The 14,711-nt window shown below is 30.8% G+C and overlaps 1 protein-coding gene across 1 annotated transcript; it reads right to left on the minus strand.

Annotated features, from left to right (window-relative positions):
* Window positions 1-600: 600 nt before the first annotated feature.
* LOC110778037 (protein ACCELERATED CELL DEATH 6-like) lies at window positions 601-6,091 on the minus strand. Its single transcript, XM_021982601.2, has 4 exons — window positions 6,085-6,091; window positions 5,144-5,679; window positions 1,386-1,943; window positions 601-1,265 (listed from the first exon to the last, which is right to left on the minus strand). Exons 1-4 carry the CDS (start codon window positions 6,089-6,091, stop codon window positions 1,155-1,157), a joined length of 1,212 nt encoding a protein of 403 aa, XP_021838293.2. The 3' UTR covers window positions 601-1,154.
* Window positions 6,092-14,711: the final 8,620 nt, after the last annotated feature.

Consider the following 14,711-nt stretch of genomic DNA (forward strand, 5'->3'; position numbering starts at 1 on the left):
TTCTAGTAAATTAAAGAGACGGATCGGAGATTAGTAGTATACTACGTAATAACTAATGACAATAAAGTAGAATAATGAATGACCAATTTTTTTTTTATAACAAAAAGTAAATAGAAAGATTAATAAGATTGAGACACGTGTCATCAAAATAGTATTGCTTATGTGTCATTGAAATGATGATGGTTATGCTTTTTAAATACTAGGTATTGATTTGCTTGGCCAAGCTAATTTATTATCTTCACTCCAATGGTCTAGCTATTAGCTTGAAACTTTTATAAATTTCAAGTTAGTCCATAGCTACAACCATCGGAGATGCAAAAGAACCCATTCATAAATATATGGATAGGCTTTTGTCATAATCTGAGAGAATACTCAAAAATCGTGTGGTCCTTACTTAGAGGGACGTAAATGACTATTTAATAAATATTGATAGTGGGTGTTAACATTATTTTCTTCGATCCACATTCTAGTCATGGTGTTTAGTTTTAGTAGCCTGTTAATTAATTGAGTTGAATCACCAATCACGGACAATAATTGAAAAAGAATTATTCGCATTCATAAAAGGAAAATTTGGTAATATTAATCCAACCTTTGGCCGATTTTCTTTTATTAAGCCCATCTACGACATATTTTTTAATAATCCCACCTTTACCACCCAACGACTTTTATTGGGCCCAACACGTCATAAACCTATTGTAGGCGATAATATGTCCCTACGTGGAAGTACTCTCTCTCGATATATTCAGTCATCATCATCAATTCATCACCATCTCAATGATTTTTTCACCGGTTATCGGTCACTTAAGCCCAATAAAAGTCGTTGGGTAATAAAGGTGGAATTATTAAAAAATATGTGGTAGGTGGGATTAATAAAAGAAAACCGGCCAAAGGTTGGATTAATATTACCAAATTTTCCTTCATAAAAATAGTAAGCATCAATTAACAATCAACATTCACAAGCAAGTCAAAACTCAAAACGGTAAGGAGAAAGAAGTTGACATAACTTCATAGACTAGAAAGCAAAGTAAAGTTTCCTTTCAAAAAAAAAAAAAGCAAAGTAGAGTTTAGCATAGTGATAAGTTGATAACCAATTAACCATGATTGTTAACAACAACTCAGTTTCCATTTTTAGAAAGGGGTGGAGCTTGCATCCTTTACACTATTGCGTCTAAGTCCTCGTTTGTCGTGTGGCTACCAGTTTCAGGGTCTTTGGTTGAGTTCTCCCCGCTATCACTAAGCAATTGTTCCTTCTCATCAGAGATGCCCTACAATTCAATCCATATATATATATATATATACATATATTTGATTAGTATTTTTAACTCTAAATTAATGAATTGCAAATACACTTTAACTTGGAATTGAAGTTACATAAAAGTGCATACCGATTTCCCCGCAGGGGTTTGATCTCTTTTGCGGCTTCTGACCTTCTTTTTTGGAGAAGGGGTTAACTTTTCTAGAACATTATAAAACAGAGTCTTATGCAATGAAATTCCGATGAGAGCGGTGATGATGACAACAATAAGGATAGCTGCCCACAATGTCATTGGGGCTAAAACAGTATACACTCCGCTCACAAACGCTACCAAAGTACAATTAAGTGATATACGGAGTAACACCATACTTCGATCAATCAATACCAATGATTTACTGGCTTCGTAAACCATAGACCATGTCAGACTAATCAACACCATCATTGAAAAAAATAAGGCTAATGCATCAGATATCAAAAACACTAGAAAAATTGCCTTATTTCCCAAAAGTGCTGCTCCTGTTTCTTGATTGAATCCACCTGGGAGAGTGAATCCAGCTGTGAACGTAATTGTTGCTAACAAAGCCGCCACAATGAATAGTGAGCTCCGCACATCTAATAAATTCGTCTTACTTTTGAAGTATGTCGTATTTATCGTTGGATCTAGTCCAAATCTTTTGCACATTCGGTCCTGTAAAGATTTACAATTTATTATAACTATCCGATTGATAACTGAAAAGAATATATATATTGTTTTTTTTACCATCTATCAAAAATCAAAAATTTATTTTTTACCACATAAAAACTAAAACTTGCATTTTACCACCTAAAAAAGAATTAAAACTTGTTTTTACCACCTAAAAACGAAAAAATAGATGAAACTGGTATGTGGAGCCCACTAATGCGATTTCTCTCCAAATTTTTACACTCCTTCAGCGATTTTCTATAACTCTTTCACCCTCCTCTCTTTACTGTCATTGAATTTTGTCAATTCTGTGAATTAATGAGAGGAAAAATTATGTGAATACATGAAAAAAAAGAGGAAGCAGGGAAGAGAGTTGAATAAAATCGTGGAAGAATAGAAAATATCATAAAATTACAGTTATTGTGGCCCCCACATAACAGTTTCATCTATTTTTCATTTTTACGTGATAAAAAACAAGTTTTAATATATTTCAGGTGAAAAATACAAGTTTTAGATTTTCATATGATAAGATTAAATTTTCGATTTTTTTAGATGGTAAATAACAATTATTCCAAATTGAAAAGTTTTTTTTTTTTTTTTGACATTAGCTAATAGAAAAGCATTTATGAACTTCTGTTTGGATAGAAGTAGTATCCTAGTTTGTTTTTTTTTTTTTTTTTAGACATAGGCTTAATATAGTAGTATCCTAGTTGTGTTACGTAACGAGGGCATTAACAAAGTATAAATATATGTTTTTCTTTTGAATAACATCTTTAAGCTTACCAAAGCAACACAATGTTTTTTAATTACACCAACATTTGTATACTGGATGTAAAGTTAGTCCAAAATATATAAAAGTTAGTGGATAAATGTAAAAGTTATTTACTTTTTATGATAAATTTTAGTATAAGTTATCCTTTTAAAATCACTCATCAATAAATTATCAATCAATAATCTAATCTAATCTTATATATATATATATATATATATATATATATATATATATATATGTATATATAAAGGAGGTATATTTGCTGAAATATTAGAGCGCCACCTAGGATTACTAATGGTTTCGGCCAATAAAAAATAAGATTTTTAATTTATTTTTGAATTAAAAAATCAAGTGCCACGTAGATAATTAATTAAGTGTCACGTAGATATTTTAATTAATTAATTACTAATATACATATATAAAGGAGGCATATTTGCTGAAATATTAGAGCGCCACCTAGGATTACTAATAGTTTCGGCCAATGAAAAATAAGATTTCTAATTTATTTTTGAATTAAAAAAATCGATTGCCACGTAGATAATTAATTAGGTGCCACGTAGATATTTTAATTAATTAATATCTAATATATACAACTCCATCTAAACTCAAACACTCTAAAAATTAAAAACAAATCTAAAATAAATCTAATGGTTTCGGCCAATGAAAAATAAGATTTCAAAATTAATGTTGAATTAAAAAAGTCGAGTGCCACATAGATAAATAATTAAGTGTCACGTAGACTTTTTATTAATTAATTATTAATATTATGGATATACAATTTCATCCAAAAACAAACACTCTCATAATTAAAAAATAAATCTAAAATAAATTCAATGCAAAATAAAGCTAATCTAATATAATATATAAAATTGGTATATACATAGAATTTCTATTTAAACATAACAATTTAATAGAATCTGTGCATCGCACGGGCTAAAATCTAGTTACTAATATATACAACTCTGTCTAAAATCAATCACTCTAATAATTAAAAAATAATCGATTGCCACGTAAATATTTTAATTAATTAATTACTAATATATACAACTCCAGCTAAAATCAAACACTCTAATAATTAAAAAATAAATCTAAAATAAAATTCATCCAAAATCAAACATTAATTTAAAATAAAAATAAATAAAGTTCAATTAATCCAATATTAGAGCGCCACATAGAAAAATCTAATGGTTTCGACCAATGAAAAATAAGATTTAAAAATTAATTTTGAATTAAAAAAGTCGAATGTCACGTAAATAAATGATTAAGTGTCACGTAGATGTTTTTATTCATTAATTATTAATATTACGCATATACAATTTCATCCAAAAACAAACTCTCATAATAATTAAAAAAATCTAAAATGAAATTCAATGCAAAATCAAAAACTAATATAATCTAATATATAAAAGTGGTATATACATAAGATTTTTATTTAAACATAACAATTTAATAGAATCCGTGCATCGCACTAGCTAAAATCTAGTTATATACTAAAAGACACACCAAAAATTATGCGTGTCATTTTCAGATGTGTCCTTAGTTATTTGATATGTCAATTAAAGAAATTTATTAAAGAAACTTTTAAAATATCTATATTGCATGATTTATTTTTCTTCCCTTCTACATAACGGACTATATATATGACAACAAATATTATGATTTGTATTATGTCAAGAATCTAAAATAATACGGAGTATACTACTACATAATACAACAAATACAAATAATAATAATGGTTTATGTACTATACGTTTATACCTAAACAAAAATTTATCTATTATCTTTCGTTAATTTTATATGTAGAACGAGTATTAAAAAGTGGGTTCAACAAAATTATCTAAAAATCCGAAACCCAATCAGATACCCGGTATATAAAATAGGGTATCTAGACCAATATGAAATCAGATCCAAAATTTTGGATAGCAAGTTCGGTTGCTAATATCATTCAATTCTAAAAGCAACGACTGCCTGATAATAACCTGACAACCTTTTATTCTTTTTTTTCCAACTATAATTTCTTTTGGCTAGAGTCCTCACTTAATTCGAATAAATAATAATGTTATTTTATTTTTCCAACCACCCATGACAAAACACAATATTATTTTACTTCATTAAAAAATTCATTTTCATAACTTAGTGTTGAACAAAAAGTGAAAAGGTATTTACTATTTAGTAACATATGTGCACACAGAATGTAACCTAGTAATGTATAAAATTAATCATATAACCCTATTAAAAGTTCATCGATCAAAACTTATTATGCAAAATAAAAAGTTCATCAAAACATGTTAAAAGTAAAAAAAAAATGGTAATTATTCTGATGAATAATAAATTTATATTATTATACACCGGATGCGTGCAATACCTATTCGAAAAATGCAAACCAACGAGTACAACTAGTTCAATTTAGAAAAGTTGTAGAAAGAAATCGTACCCATGTGTGCTTGTCCTCAGACGACTCGTCACATTCTTCAGCCAACAGGTCCATGGCGGATAATTTTTCATCATCCTCGATGTCATAGATTATCTTTTCCATGTTAAGTAGCGATTCCGTCAACAATAAGTCTCCATTTCGTATTGCTTTATGTAACGGTGTTGCCCCTTTAGAATCTTGAAGATTGATTAGATCTTTCATATGTTCAATCTTGAGAAATTTTTCATACTCCGTTAAACTTTCGTGAAGCTTTATATGATGCAAAGGAGAATCCTTATGTTTGATACAAAGATCTCTAAACTTTCCTGGATTATGGTCGACGAAAGCTTGAAGAGCTGACACATGACCTTTCTCACACGCTTTAATCCAAACCAAAGGCGTACTACTAAAAACAGTTGGATCCTTTATCAGAACTGCATTTATAAACCATGCAGGACCAATTTCATATGCTTTATCCCAAGGTGATTGTCCATTCTTATCTTTCTCGGTGATGAATTTAGGTGCCTCTTCAACTAGCCATGTACCAAACTCTATATCTGCTTGCACATTTTACCAATAGTTAGTTTTAATTTTTTATACATATATATTATTATATTCTAACAAATCTGAACTTTACTTTTGGTCAAACAAAATAATTAAAGATCAGTATTGTACCTTGTGAAATTCAAAATTACTTCAATGTATGGCTACATGAAATTTTGTCGCTGTAAAGCCTTATCTAATACTCCCTCGATTCTTTTTACTTAAGATGTTGGTTACTTTTACGTATGTCAATATATAATTTTAGTGATTAATATCTTCTGGCACGCTTGGTAGCCGGTCATAAATAGTGTCAATGAAAATTAATTTATAGGTAAATTTATAAGGAAAATCAATATCCATTCCCATGGTAATGCTAATTAACTCAAAATTATCTATTTTTCTTTATAATATTCTATTACCATCCATTATCAGGGAGTGGTGTTAGGTGAGAATGCAAATTTATAAACAAGTTTGAGACAAAGTTTTATTACCATGTACATCATGATGTTATTTTCTTGCCAAATAACACTAAGGTTTATTATCATTCCCACCATTTACTACCGGCTACCAAACTGGCCGTTAATTCTTTCAATAAGCAAAATTATAAAATGTTGATATTTTGAAAATATATGAGATAAATCGAACAAGAACTCGTATGACTGTGTTTTATCTTGCATGTAAATCATCAACAATCGTCAAAGTAGAACATGAATGTAAAAAAGTGTAAAAGTCTTAACTTTATGGGTATAAAAACAGAGGGGGTACGAATTGAAGTACTTTAATCATCATAATTATGATTGCAAATTTGCAATAGCTTTCATGATTGTTATTGAAGAGGAAGTTTTATTCTATAATCGGCAGAGATTTAAAATGCTATACTCACGATATAATAATAGTTTATTGTGTTTTTTGGAATTGTTGCATTTTCATTTAGTACCAAACAACATAGCTTGGTAGAAGAAGAGTAGTTTCAGTTTCTCATGTGGTACCAAACAACATAGTTTGGTAACGTGGTTGCATTTTTATTTGATATCAAACAACATAGTTTGGTACTCACAGGTCAAAGGTAAATGTAATTTTTCGTGGGTCAGACTCAATTTGTTACCTGAAATTACCATTTAACCCTTAGTATACCATCTGAAGTTACTATTTTTGTCCTTAGTATACCATTTCTAATCTCTATTGGTCAGAGAATTAGCAAACCTCTGTTAGAGCATCTTCAACGGTAAACTAATTGCTAAATTAGCTTTTCATGCCACATAATATATCAAGCTACTTTCCATTTTAGCTAGTTGAGACTACAATAGTTAGCTACTAGCTTGGTATTAATGTAGAATATTTGTCAATTAATATTTTAAATATAATTTAATAGGAAAAATTGACATAAATAATCCCAACTTTCACACATCTTCTAAAAATAATCTCAACTTTGGATTATTTTTTAATAATCCAAATTTTAGGGGTTACCTTCTCAAAGTAATCCGGAGTCTTTTTTTTCTTGTCATTACTAATCCATTTTGGGTCTATTATACATAGGCAAATTGATAGTTTGGATTATTTTGAGAAGGTAACCCCCAAAGTTTGGATTATTCTAAAATAATCTAAAGTTGAGATTATTTTGAGAAAATGAGTGAAAGGTGGGATTATTTATGTCAATTTTTCCAATTTAATATTATTTCATTGCCCAATTTTTTTCAAGCAAATTAGCTTGTTTAAGCTAATTTGCTTGGCCAAACTAATTTATCATTTGAACTCCAATGGTCAAGCTAGTAGCTTGAAATTTCTAAAAATTGCCAGGTAGTCCTTAGCTACAAACATTGGAAATGCTCTTAATGAATGCTAGTGTAAACAAATTTAGTACTACGTATCTCTTTTCTTATAACGCTTTTTTTTATTGGAAAAGATCAAGTAGAGAGGAAGAGAGGGGGAAATGGAATTGTGGACGGAAAGTGTTAAGTGCTGGTGAAATTTTAAGAACTTGGTAAAGTTAAGGTGATAATTTTTATTTTTTTTTTAACAAAAAGGTATAAGATGATTATTCTCATAGTTGGTAAAACATAAAGGGGTTATTTTAAAAAAATCCTAATACTTACTACCTAATGCTTAAGATATTAATAGTTCATACTTGTAATTATGTGACTCCATTACAAAAGTTTATTTATTTACCGACCAAATGCAAAAGTTTGTAATCTCAATACTCCGTATTAGACTTGTTTAATGGACCGGGTTTGGGCCGGGCCGGGCCGGGCTGAAAAAAACTGACCGGGCTGACCAAAATTTGTTTGATGGACCAAGTTGGGCCGGAATTAAACGGACTAGGTTGGACTGGGCTTTATTTGGTCCGTATGTTGTTTAAATGACTTCACGTATAAACGGCCCGGACAGGGCTGATCAAAATCAAAGTACCCATATCAAAGAAACCACCATAAAGTAAACAGAAACCTTCAACCCCGTCATTTTTGTCTGGAACAAAATCATTGAATCAAAGTAAAAGCAAAATTATCCATGCATGTGAAGGCCTTAAAAGGGGTCAATTAAACGCAACATTCTCTATTAAGGCTTATATCATATTTGGGCTTTTTGGGTTAATATTGTAACTAATTTACTATGGCCTAAAAATGTCAGCCTAGTAATGCCAATTCGTGGACTATGGACCATGGTGCACCAAAAGAACACATGTGCATAAACAAAAGAACATGACACTACGACAAAAGAACATGCAATATAATTTTTTACTTTTTTTATTATAAAAAATCACAATTTATTAAAAATATAAAAAAAATATATGTCCATGTTCTTTTTACGTAAACGGATGTTCTTTTAATTATATACTAATGTTCTTAAGGTACACCATTCTCTATGTGCACCATGGTACACCATTCTCTATTGCGTAGTAAGTAGTAACGCCTTAGGTTTTTGTGATTAATTTGAACATTGTATATACCTCATCATAAGCAAACAAGGCAAGAAAACACCTTACCCTAATTTGACATTCTCTCTTTGAATTGAATTTTTTCAGCCACTGCTACCCTTAGTTGCCCAGATTTGATCAACTTGATATTACCATTTACCAACATGCTTCTTCGTTAGAGAATCATCTTTCTAGGTTCTCAAGTTAGTAATTTCTTTTCCCCTCGATTAGATTCAATTCCTTTACCAGTTCTTATCCTTTTTTGAATCATTTGACTTTTAAATTTTGCTGTGTTAGATGAATTTTTGGGGGTTTTGTCAAAACAAAAATAAATAATAATAAAAAAGAACGAAGGAAAATTATAGCGGTCTACTTCCAGCAATTAAACACGCCGGCCGGAAAGTTCGAACTGGAGTAACGGGGTAGCTTTGAATGGCAGCGTCGTGGAGAGAAAGAGGTGAGTTTGGTAGAAGCATGACTGGAGGTGAGGAGATAGATCGAGTTGAGAAACCTAACCCATTAAGCTCATAACACATAACCCTGTAAGAGCTGAATCCAGCCCTTTAAAAGCCCATTAAAAATAACCCCTTTAAGAACTCGGTCCATTTATAACATTTAAGGGCTGAACCCGTTTTTAAACGGGCTGGATACGGGTGGGTACTGGGCCTCCAGCCCATTGAACAGGTCTACTCCGTATCATTTACTCCATCCGTTCCTAAATACGTGTCCACTTTGGACATGTACACGGTAATTAATAAAATTGAATGGTGTGTAAGAGGTAATGATTGAGAACGATATTTTTTGTGGAAAAGAAAAAAGTAGATAATTGTTTATTGATAAAGTATAAATAAAAGTGGAGGTGGTGATTGAAAAGTGGGAAAAATGTAGAATGTGTAAGAAAAGGTAATAATGATGTATAGAAAAGTGGGAAAAGTGTATGGAAAAGTGGGAAAAGTGTATAGAAAAGTGGAAAAAGTGTATGTCCAAAAACGGAAAGTGTACACATAAAAGGGAACACCATAAATGAAACTGGACACGTATTTAGGAACGGAGGGAGTAAAATTTAAATGCTAATGATATGACTTTGTTATTAGGGTAGCACATGATACTCAACTCCACTTGTTTTATTACTTTATTTTCTTCAATTATTTTTCTTAATACCCGTGCCCGACCAAGTGTATCTCTTAAATAAATAATAAACCACACCCAAAAATAAAATAACTCATAAGATATGCCATTATATTCAGATCCTTATTAGTAAAAGAAGAGATTAGAGATAAAATCATACTTGTCAAAGTTGGAGCGAGATGCAAAGCGAGATGCAATATATTTCGACCATCAGAGGGATCCTTTAGATATTTGGACCAAGTTTCCTTATCCAATCTTGACAATATGTTTTCGGTTACTTTACGGCAATCATTCTGTATAGCTAGAAACAAAATGGAGTGCTCTGGCTCGTAATAATCTAGCAGGTCACTAACTTTATCATCCTGATCAGTTTGATGCAGTTCCAATAAGTATAATGCAAGTTCTTGACGTTGATTACGTAGGGCAAAGTGGAGAGGTCCTTCATTTTTTTTATTCTTTATAAACCATGGAAGTTGACCAATTGTATACACATCCCAATTAAGATATTCTTCTTTGTAAGCTTCTATAAGTAGCTTCACAACCTCCTTCGTTGTTTCTTCATTGGTGGAAGTTCCAGCCATATGAAAACAGTTGTTTCGATCATTGTAATCAACATCACCAATCAGTTTAACAAAATTACTCTTCCACTTGCTACTTAAGATGTATTCATAGAGCCATACTTCACCATTTTTTGTTATCCAACTCGATCTGCAATACTGAAACCCCCCCTTTGTCTACTCTTGTGAGTAACTCCGGATGACCTTCAATAAGCTTTGTACAAAACTCATCTGTTATTACAAAAAAATATATATTATTGTTAAATAAAACATTAATTAACTTCGGTCAAATCTACCATACACACGCCGTCAGTCTTAACCACAAGATATTTAATTTGAGTCGATAAAATTTGATTTATATAATTACTAGCAAAATGCCATGTCATATGGGTTGAGTTGAGTGCTTGAGTCATTTTCTTTCTTTTTAATTGATAACTTGCTTAATTTGATTTATAGATTTTCATTATTGAGGTGGGTGAATTGAAGTTGTGCAATCTGTTGTTTCTTGGGGTAATTTCTTGTGATTTTCTATGAATTAATAACATTTCAAGTGGATGAGATAGAAAGATTACCCCATATTTTGAGTTAAAGAAAATTTAAATACACCAAGAGGAAAATATTGAAAGTGGAGTGGACTTACTTGTGCATAATGGTGCAAGATGCAAAACGTTATGGTGGTCATTAGTAAGAAGTTGAGTCCAACCTTTGTCATCTATTATCTCCAAAATCTTTTCCGCAACTTTCTGGCATCCCTTCTTGATAGCCAAGAACAAAACATTATTCTGAAGTTTAATAACTGCATTTTCATCTACGGATAATATAAACATTGCAAAGTTTTCATACTGACGAGCTATGGCCAACGTCAAAGGTGTATCACCATCATTGTTCTCCACTAACCATGGAGGTAGATCTTCTGAAATGTCGGATGATTCTTGTTTGTAAATATCTATGAGCATTTTTGCTATTTCAATAGCAACTTCTTCGTTGGAGGTACTTTCAGCCAGATTATGTAGAGGATTGTCACCATACATGCTTCTTGAACAAACCAATTGTACGAAAATCTCCTTGACATTTGGAATAATAACATGACTTTCTAAAAGGTACTTGAATGGCCACATTTTACCATCACATGCCCATGAATGGAATGTTGAATATCCATTGTCATTTTGTTGTTTAATTAGCTCTGGTTCTCTTTGAAGCAACCGTCGAAAGATTTCCTTTGCTTCTTCTGTAATCAAGAAACATTTTCCACGAATTACGTGTAACGGTGTAAGTACTCCGGATAGGCTACAAATTAGTTTATGGAGTAAAGTTTATAGAGTATATGACAATATAATATACTTTAATTCATCCGTTTTATTACTTACACCATTTGGATTGGGCATAAATATTAAGAAGGAAGTAAATATCAGAATATCCATGTTAGGTAGAAAATAAGGTAGAAAATGTTAGATATTAATGGTAAATATAAAATATGTATCAAAGTAAAATAGATATTTGATGTGTAAACACACCAAAGATCAGGTGAATGCATACCATAAAAGAAAATGGTACAACTAATATACAACTTTTTAAAAAAAAACCGCGCAACTAAAAAAACAGAGTAAGTATAAATGCGGTCTTGTGGTTTTGTAAATTCTACATGGGGAAACAAAATATTTAAGTTTTGAAAGTGCATGTGGTTTATGCATCGCTATGCAAAGGATATGACATATTGACATGTATTGCTATGTACTCATATCTTAAAATGCAAATGGGGTGAAGGAATTGGAATGCGTGACCTCATATCTTAATTGATGTGTACATGCATGCCAGGAATATCAACTTTTATCACTAGGACAATATCTTTTTCTTAACCTTTATGGATAAGTGCTAAAATATAATTCACTGTGTGCACTGAGAATATTGTCTTATATTGATAAAGAAGAGGAAGAATGACAAACTTAATTATATGCCTAAATCCTAATGGGTACTCTGCCTATTACTAACGGCGGATTCAGGAATTTTGAAACAGAAATGGATGTACAATTATTTTTCTAACTTGTATTTCCTCCGTTTTTGAAAGTTTTTTACGCTTTGGAATATGTGTCCAAAATATGAAAACTTTGACCGTGGATTCTTACTATTATATACATTAAAACGTTACATGTAACATCTTGTTAGATTGGTCTCGGTATGTATTTTTAGAATATCATGCAACTTTTTATAATTTCTCCACACACGAAATTGTATATATTAGTAGTTAACACTACAAGAATTTGTATCTTTAACGACAACCTAATTACGACGGGTCAAAAATCCCGTCGTAAAAGCCTTTTGCGACGGGGCTAACAACCAAACAATGACGGGAATAACCGTCGCAAATGTCTTTTACGACGGGTTTACGACAAATTTACGACGGGATTTCTATTAACGACGGCCCCCTTTTATGACGGGTTCGCGACAGGAAATCCCGTCGTTAATCAACGATTATTGGCCTTTCGCGATGGGATTTCCCGTCGTTAATAGTACCATTTCTTGTAGTGTAAATATTGCATTGGAGTTTGTGCAAATAGTAACAGTAAAGAACTTTTTAAAACGGGGTAGTAAGTGTTTTGCTGATTTTTTGTCATTATTTCACATGAAATTAAGTGTTCTTCATAAAAAAAGTTAACATATACTATTGTAAAAAACTCACACATATATGAAGCTAGTATTGATTAAAGCCCTGTTCTCTTCAAAATATATGAAATTGTTTTAATAGGTTTTAGGTCCTATAAGTTCAGATAAGTTCTAATAAGATTCTATAAGTTAAATAATTAAGGTTTTATAAGTTCTAATATATAAGTATGTAATTTTCTTTCTCTGTGAATATTTACACTTATTTTTCATGCATATTTGAGACTCAATTATATTCAATGTTATGGAATTTTGAGTTTAATTCTAATAAGAAATCGGAAATATTTCCGACTGACATTTGCTAATCGTGATTGGGTCGGTACGTATGGATTTGCTAATAACCATTATGTATGTACGGTACTTTTTCTAAGTATAATACAAGTTTTTTTTTCTTAAAAAATAAAGAAATTCTTCTTTGGTCAGTGATTTATGTAGTTTTTTAATTTTTTCTTAAAAAATAAAGAAATTCTTCTTTAGTCAGTGATTTATGTTTTGGGTTGATTTTATCTGAGAATACTTAATTTGCTTAAAAAATTACTTGCTTTTTAGTCAAAAGTTAAAAAATATAAAAGAAACCCAAAAAAACTGGTTCGCTGTATATATATTTATAATAAAAAAAACCAACCCACACCGGTTCATTGATATGGTTTTGCCTCAAAGTCAAAATAAGCATTTTGGTAAATAAATAGTAGTCCCTCGGTCCCATTTTTATAGTCTTGTATTTATTTTGAGCGTTCCAAAATTATAGTCATGTTTCTGTTTTTGGCCATTAAGTTTCTCACTTTTCCATATGTACTATACTAATAAAAAAATGCATTGAAAACCCAACAAAAATTATATTCCAGTTTCTCATGTACTATATTCTACTTTTCTTAAAAGCCTTGTTTTTAGTCAAATGAGACTAAAGATATGGGACAGAGGGTGTAGCTAGCTAGTTTGGAAATAGAATTCAAAAGTAGCCATTTTGATAAAAGATCCTTAAATAAATCATATGTAAATTGTTATATAAAAATAATAATTCGTGGTTACTAATTTACGGTTAATAATTATTGATGATGTGTTAGTATTAATTATTATGTTTATCAAAGCGTACGTTAATCACAAATATTTTACAAACGGGTCGAATGAGATTGGATTTTGAAGTCAGATTCGAACTTGCATTTTGAAAATAAAGCATTATTAGTATGGAGTAATAACTTATATTAATAATAACATAAAAGGTATAATTATTAATATAGGAATGAAACAATAATTAATTTTCTCAATTAACTACGATGAATATTTTAATTCCTGAAAGTTAGAAATAATCTAATAAACTTAAATGAGGTATAATAAGCTTAATTAAATAAGGTTTTATAAGTTGAGATGAATTCGGGTCTTATAAGTTATAACGGTGCGTTTTATTCGACTTATAAGCTAGGGTGCGTTCAGAGAAATAGTTATTATTAATATTTACGTGGGATTTGTGTATGTTGGTAGTCTAAATATATAAAACATTTAAAAGAAAAGGTAAATATTAAAAATTGAAGGTTACCTGAGGAATGAAAAAATTGTATCGAGTGGAAGGGAGTGAAGCCGTCAAAGCCGTTGCAAGGCATAGAATGGGGGGACCTCAAGATCGCCAAAGCTAATTTGTTTAACTTATTATGTACAGCTTCGTAAACCATGGAGGAGCCACGGTCAAAAGTTATATCGCAAATAAACTTGATATCCATCCATTTTTAATATTTCCAACGCACAATCCTCTTTATCTGCAGTAGTAGCTGTATGGCAAGGGGTTTCTCCATCACTA

The sequence above is a fragment of the Spinacia oleracea genome, chromosome 6, assembly GCF_020520425.1.
Source record: "Spinacia oleracea cultivar Varoflay chromosome 6, BTI_SOV_V1, whole genome shotgun sequence".
NCBI lineage: Eukaryota > Viridiplantae > Streptophyta > Magnoliopsida > Caryophyllales > Amaranthaceae > Spinacia > Spinacia oleracea.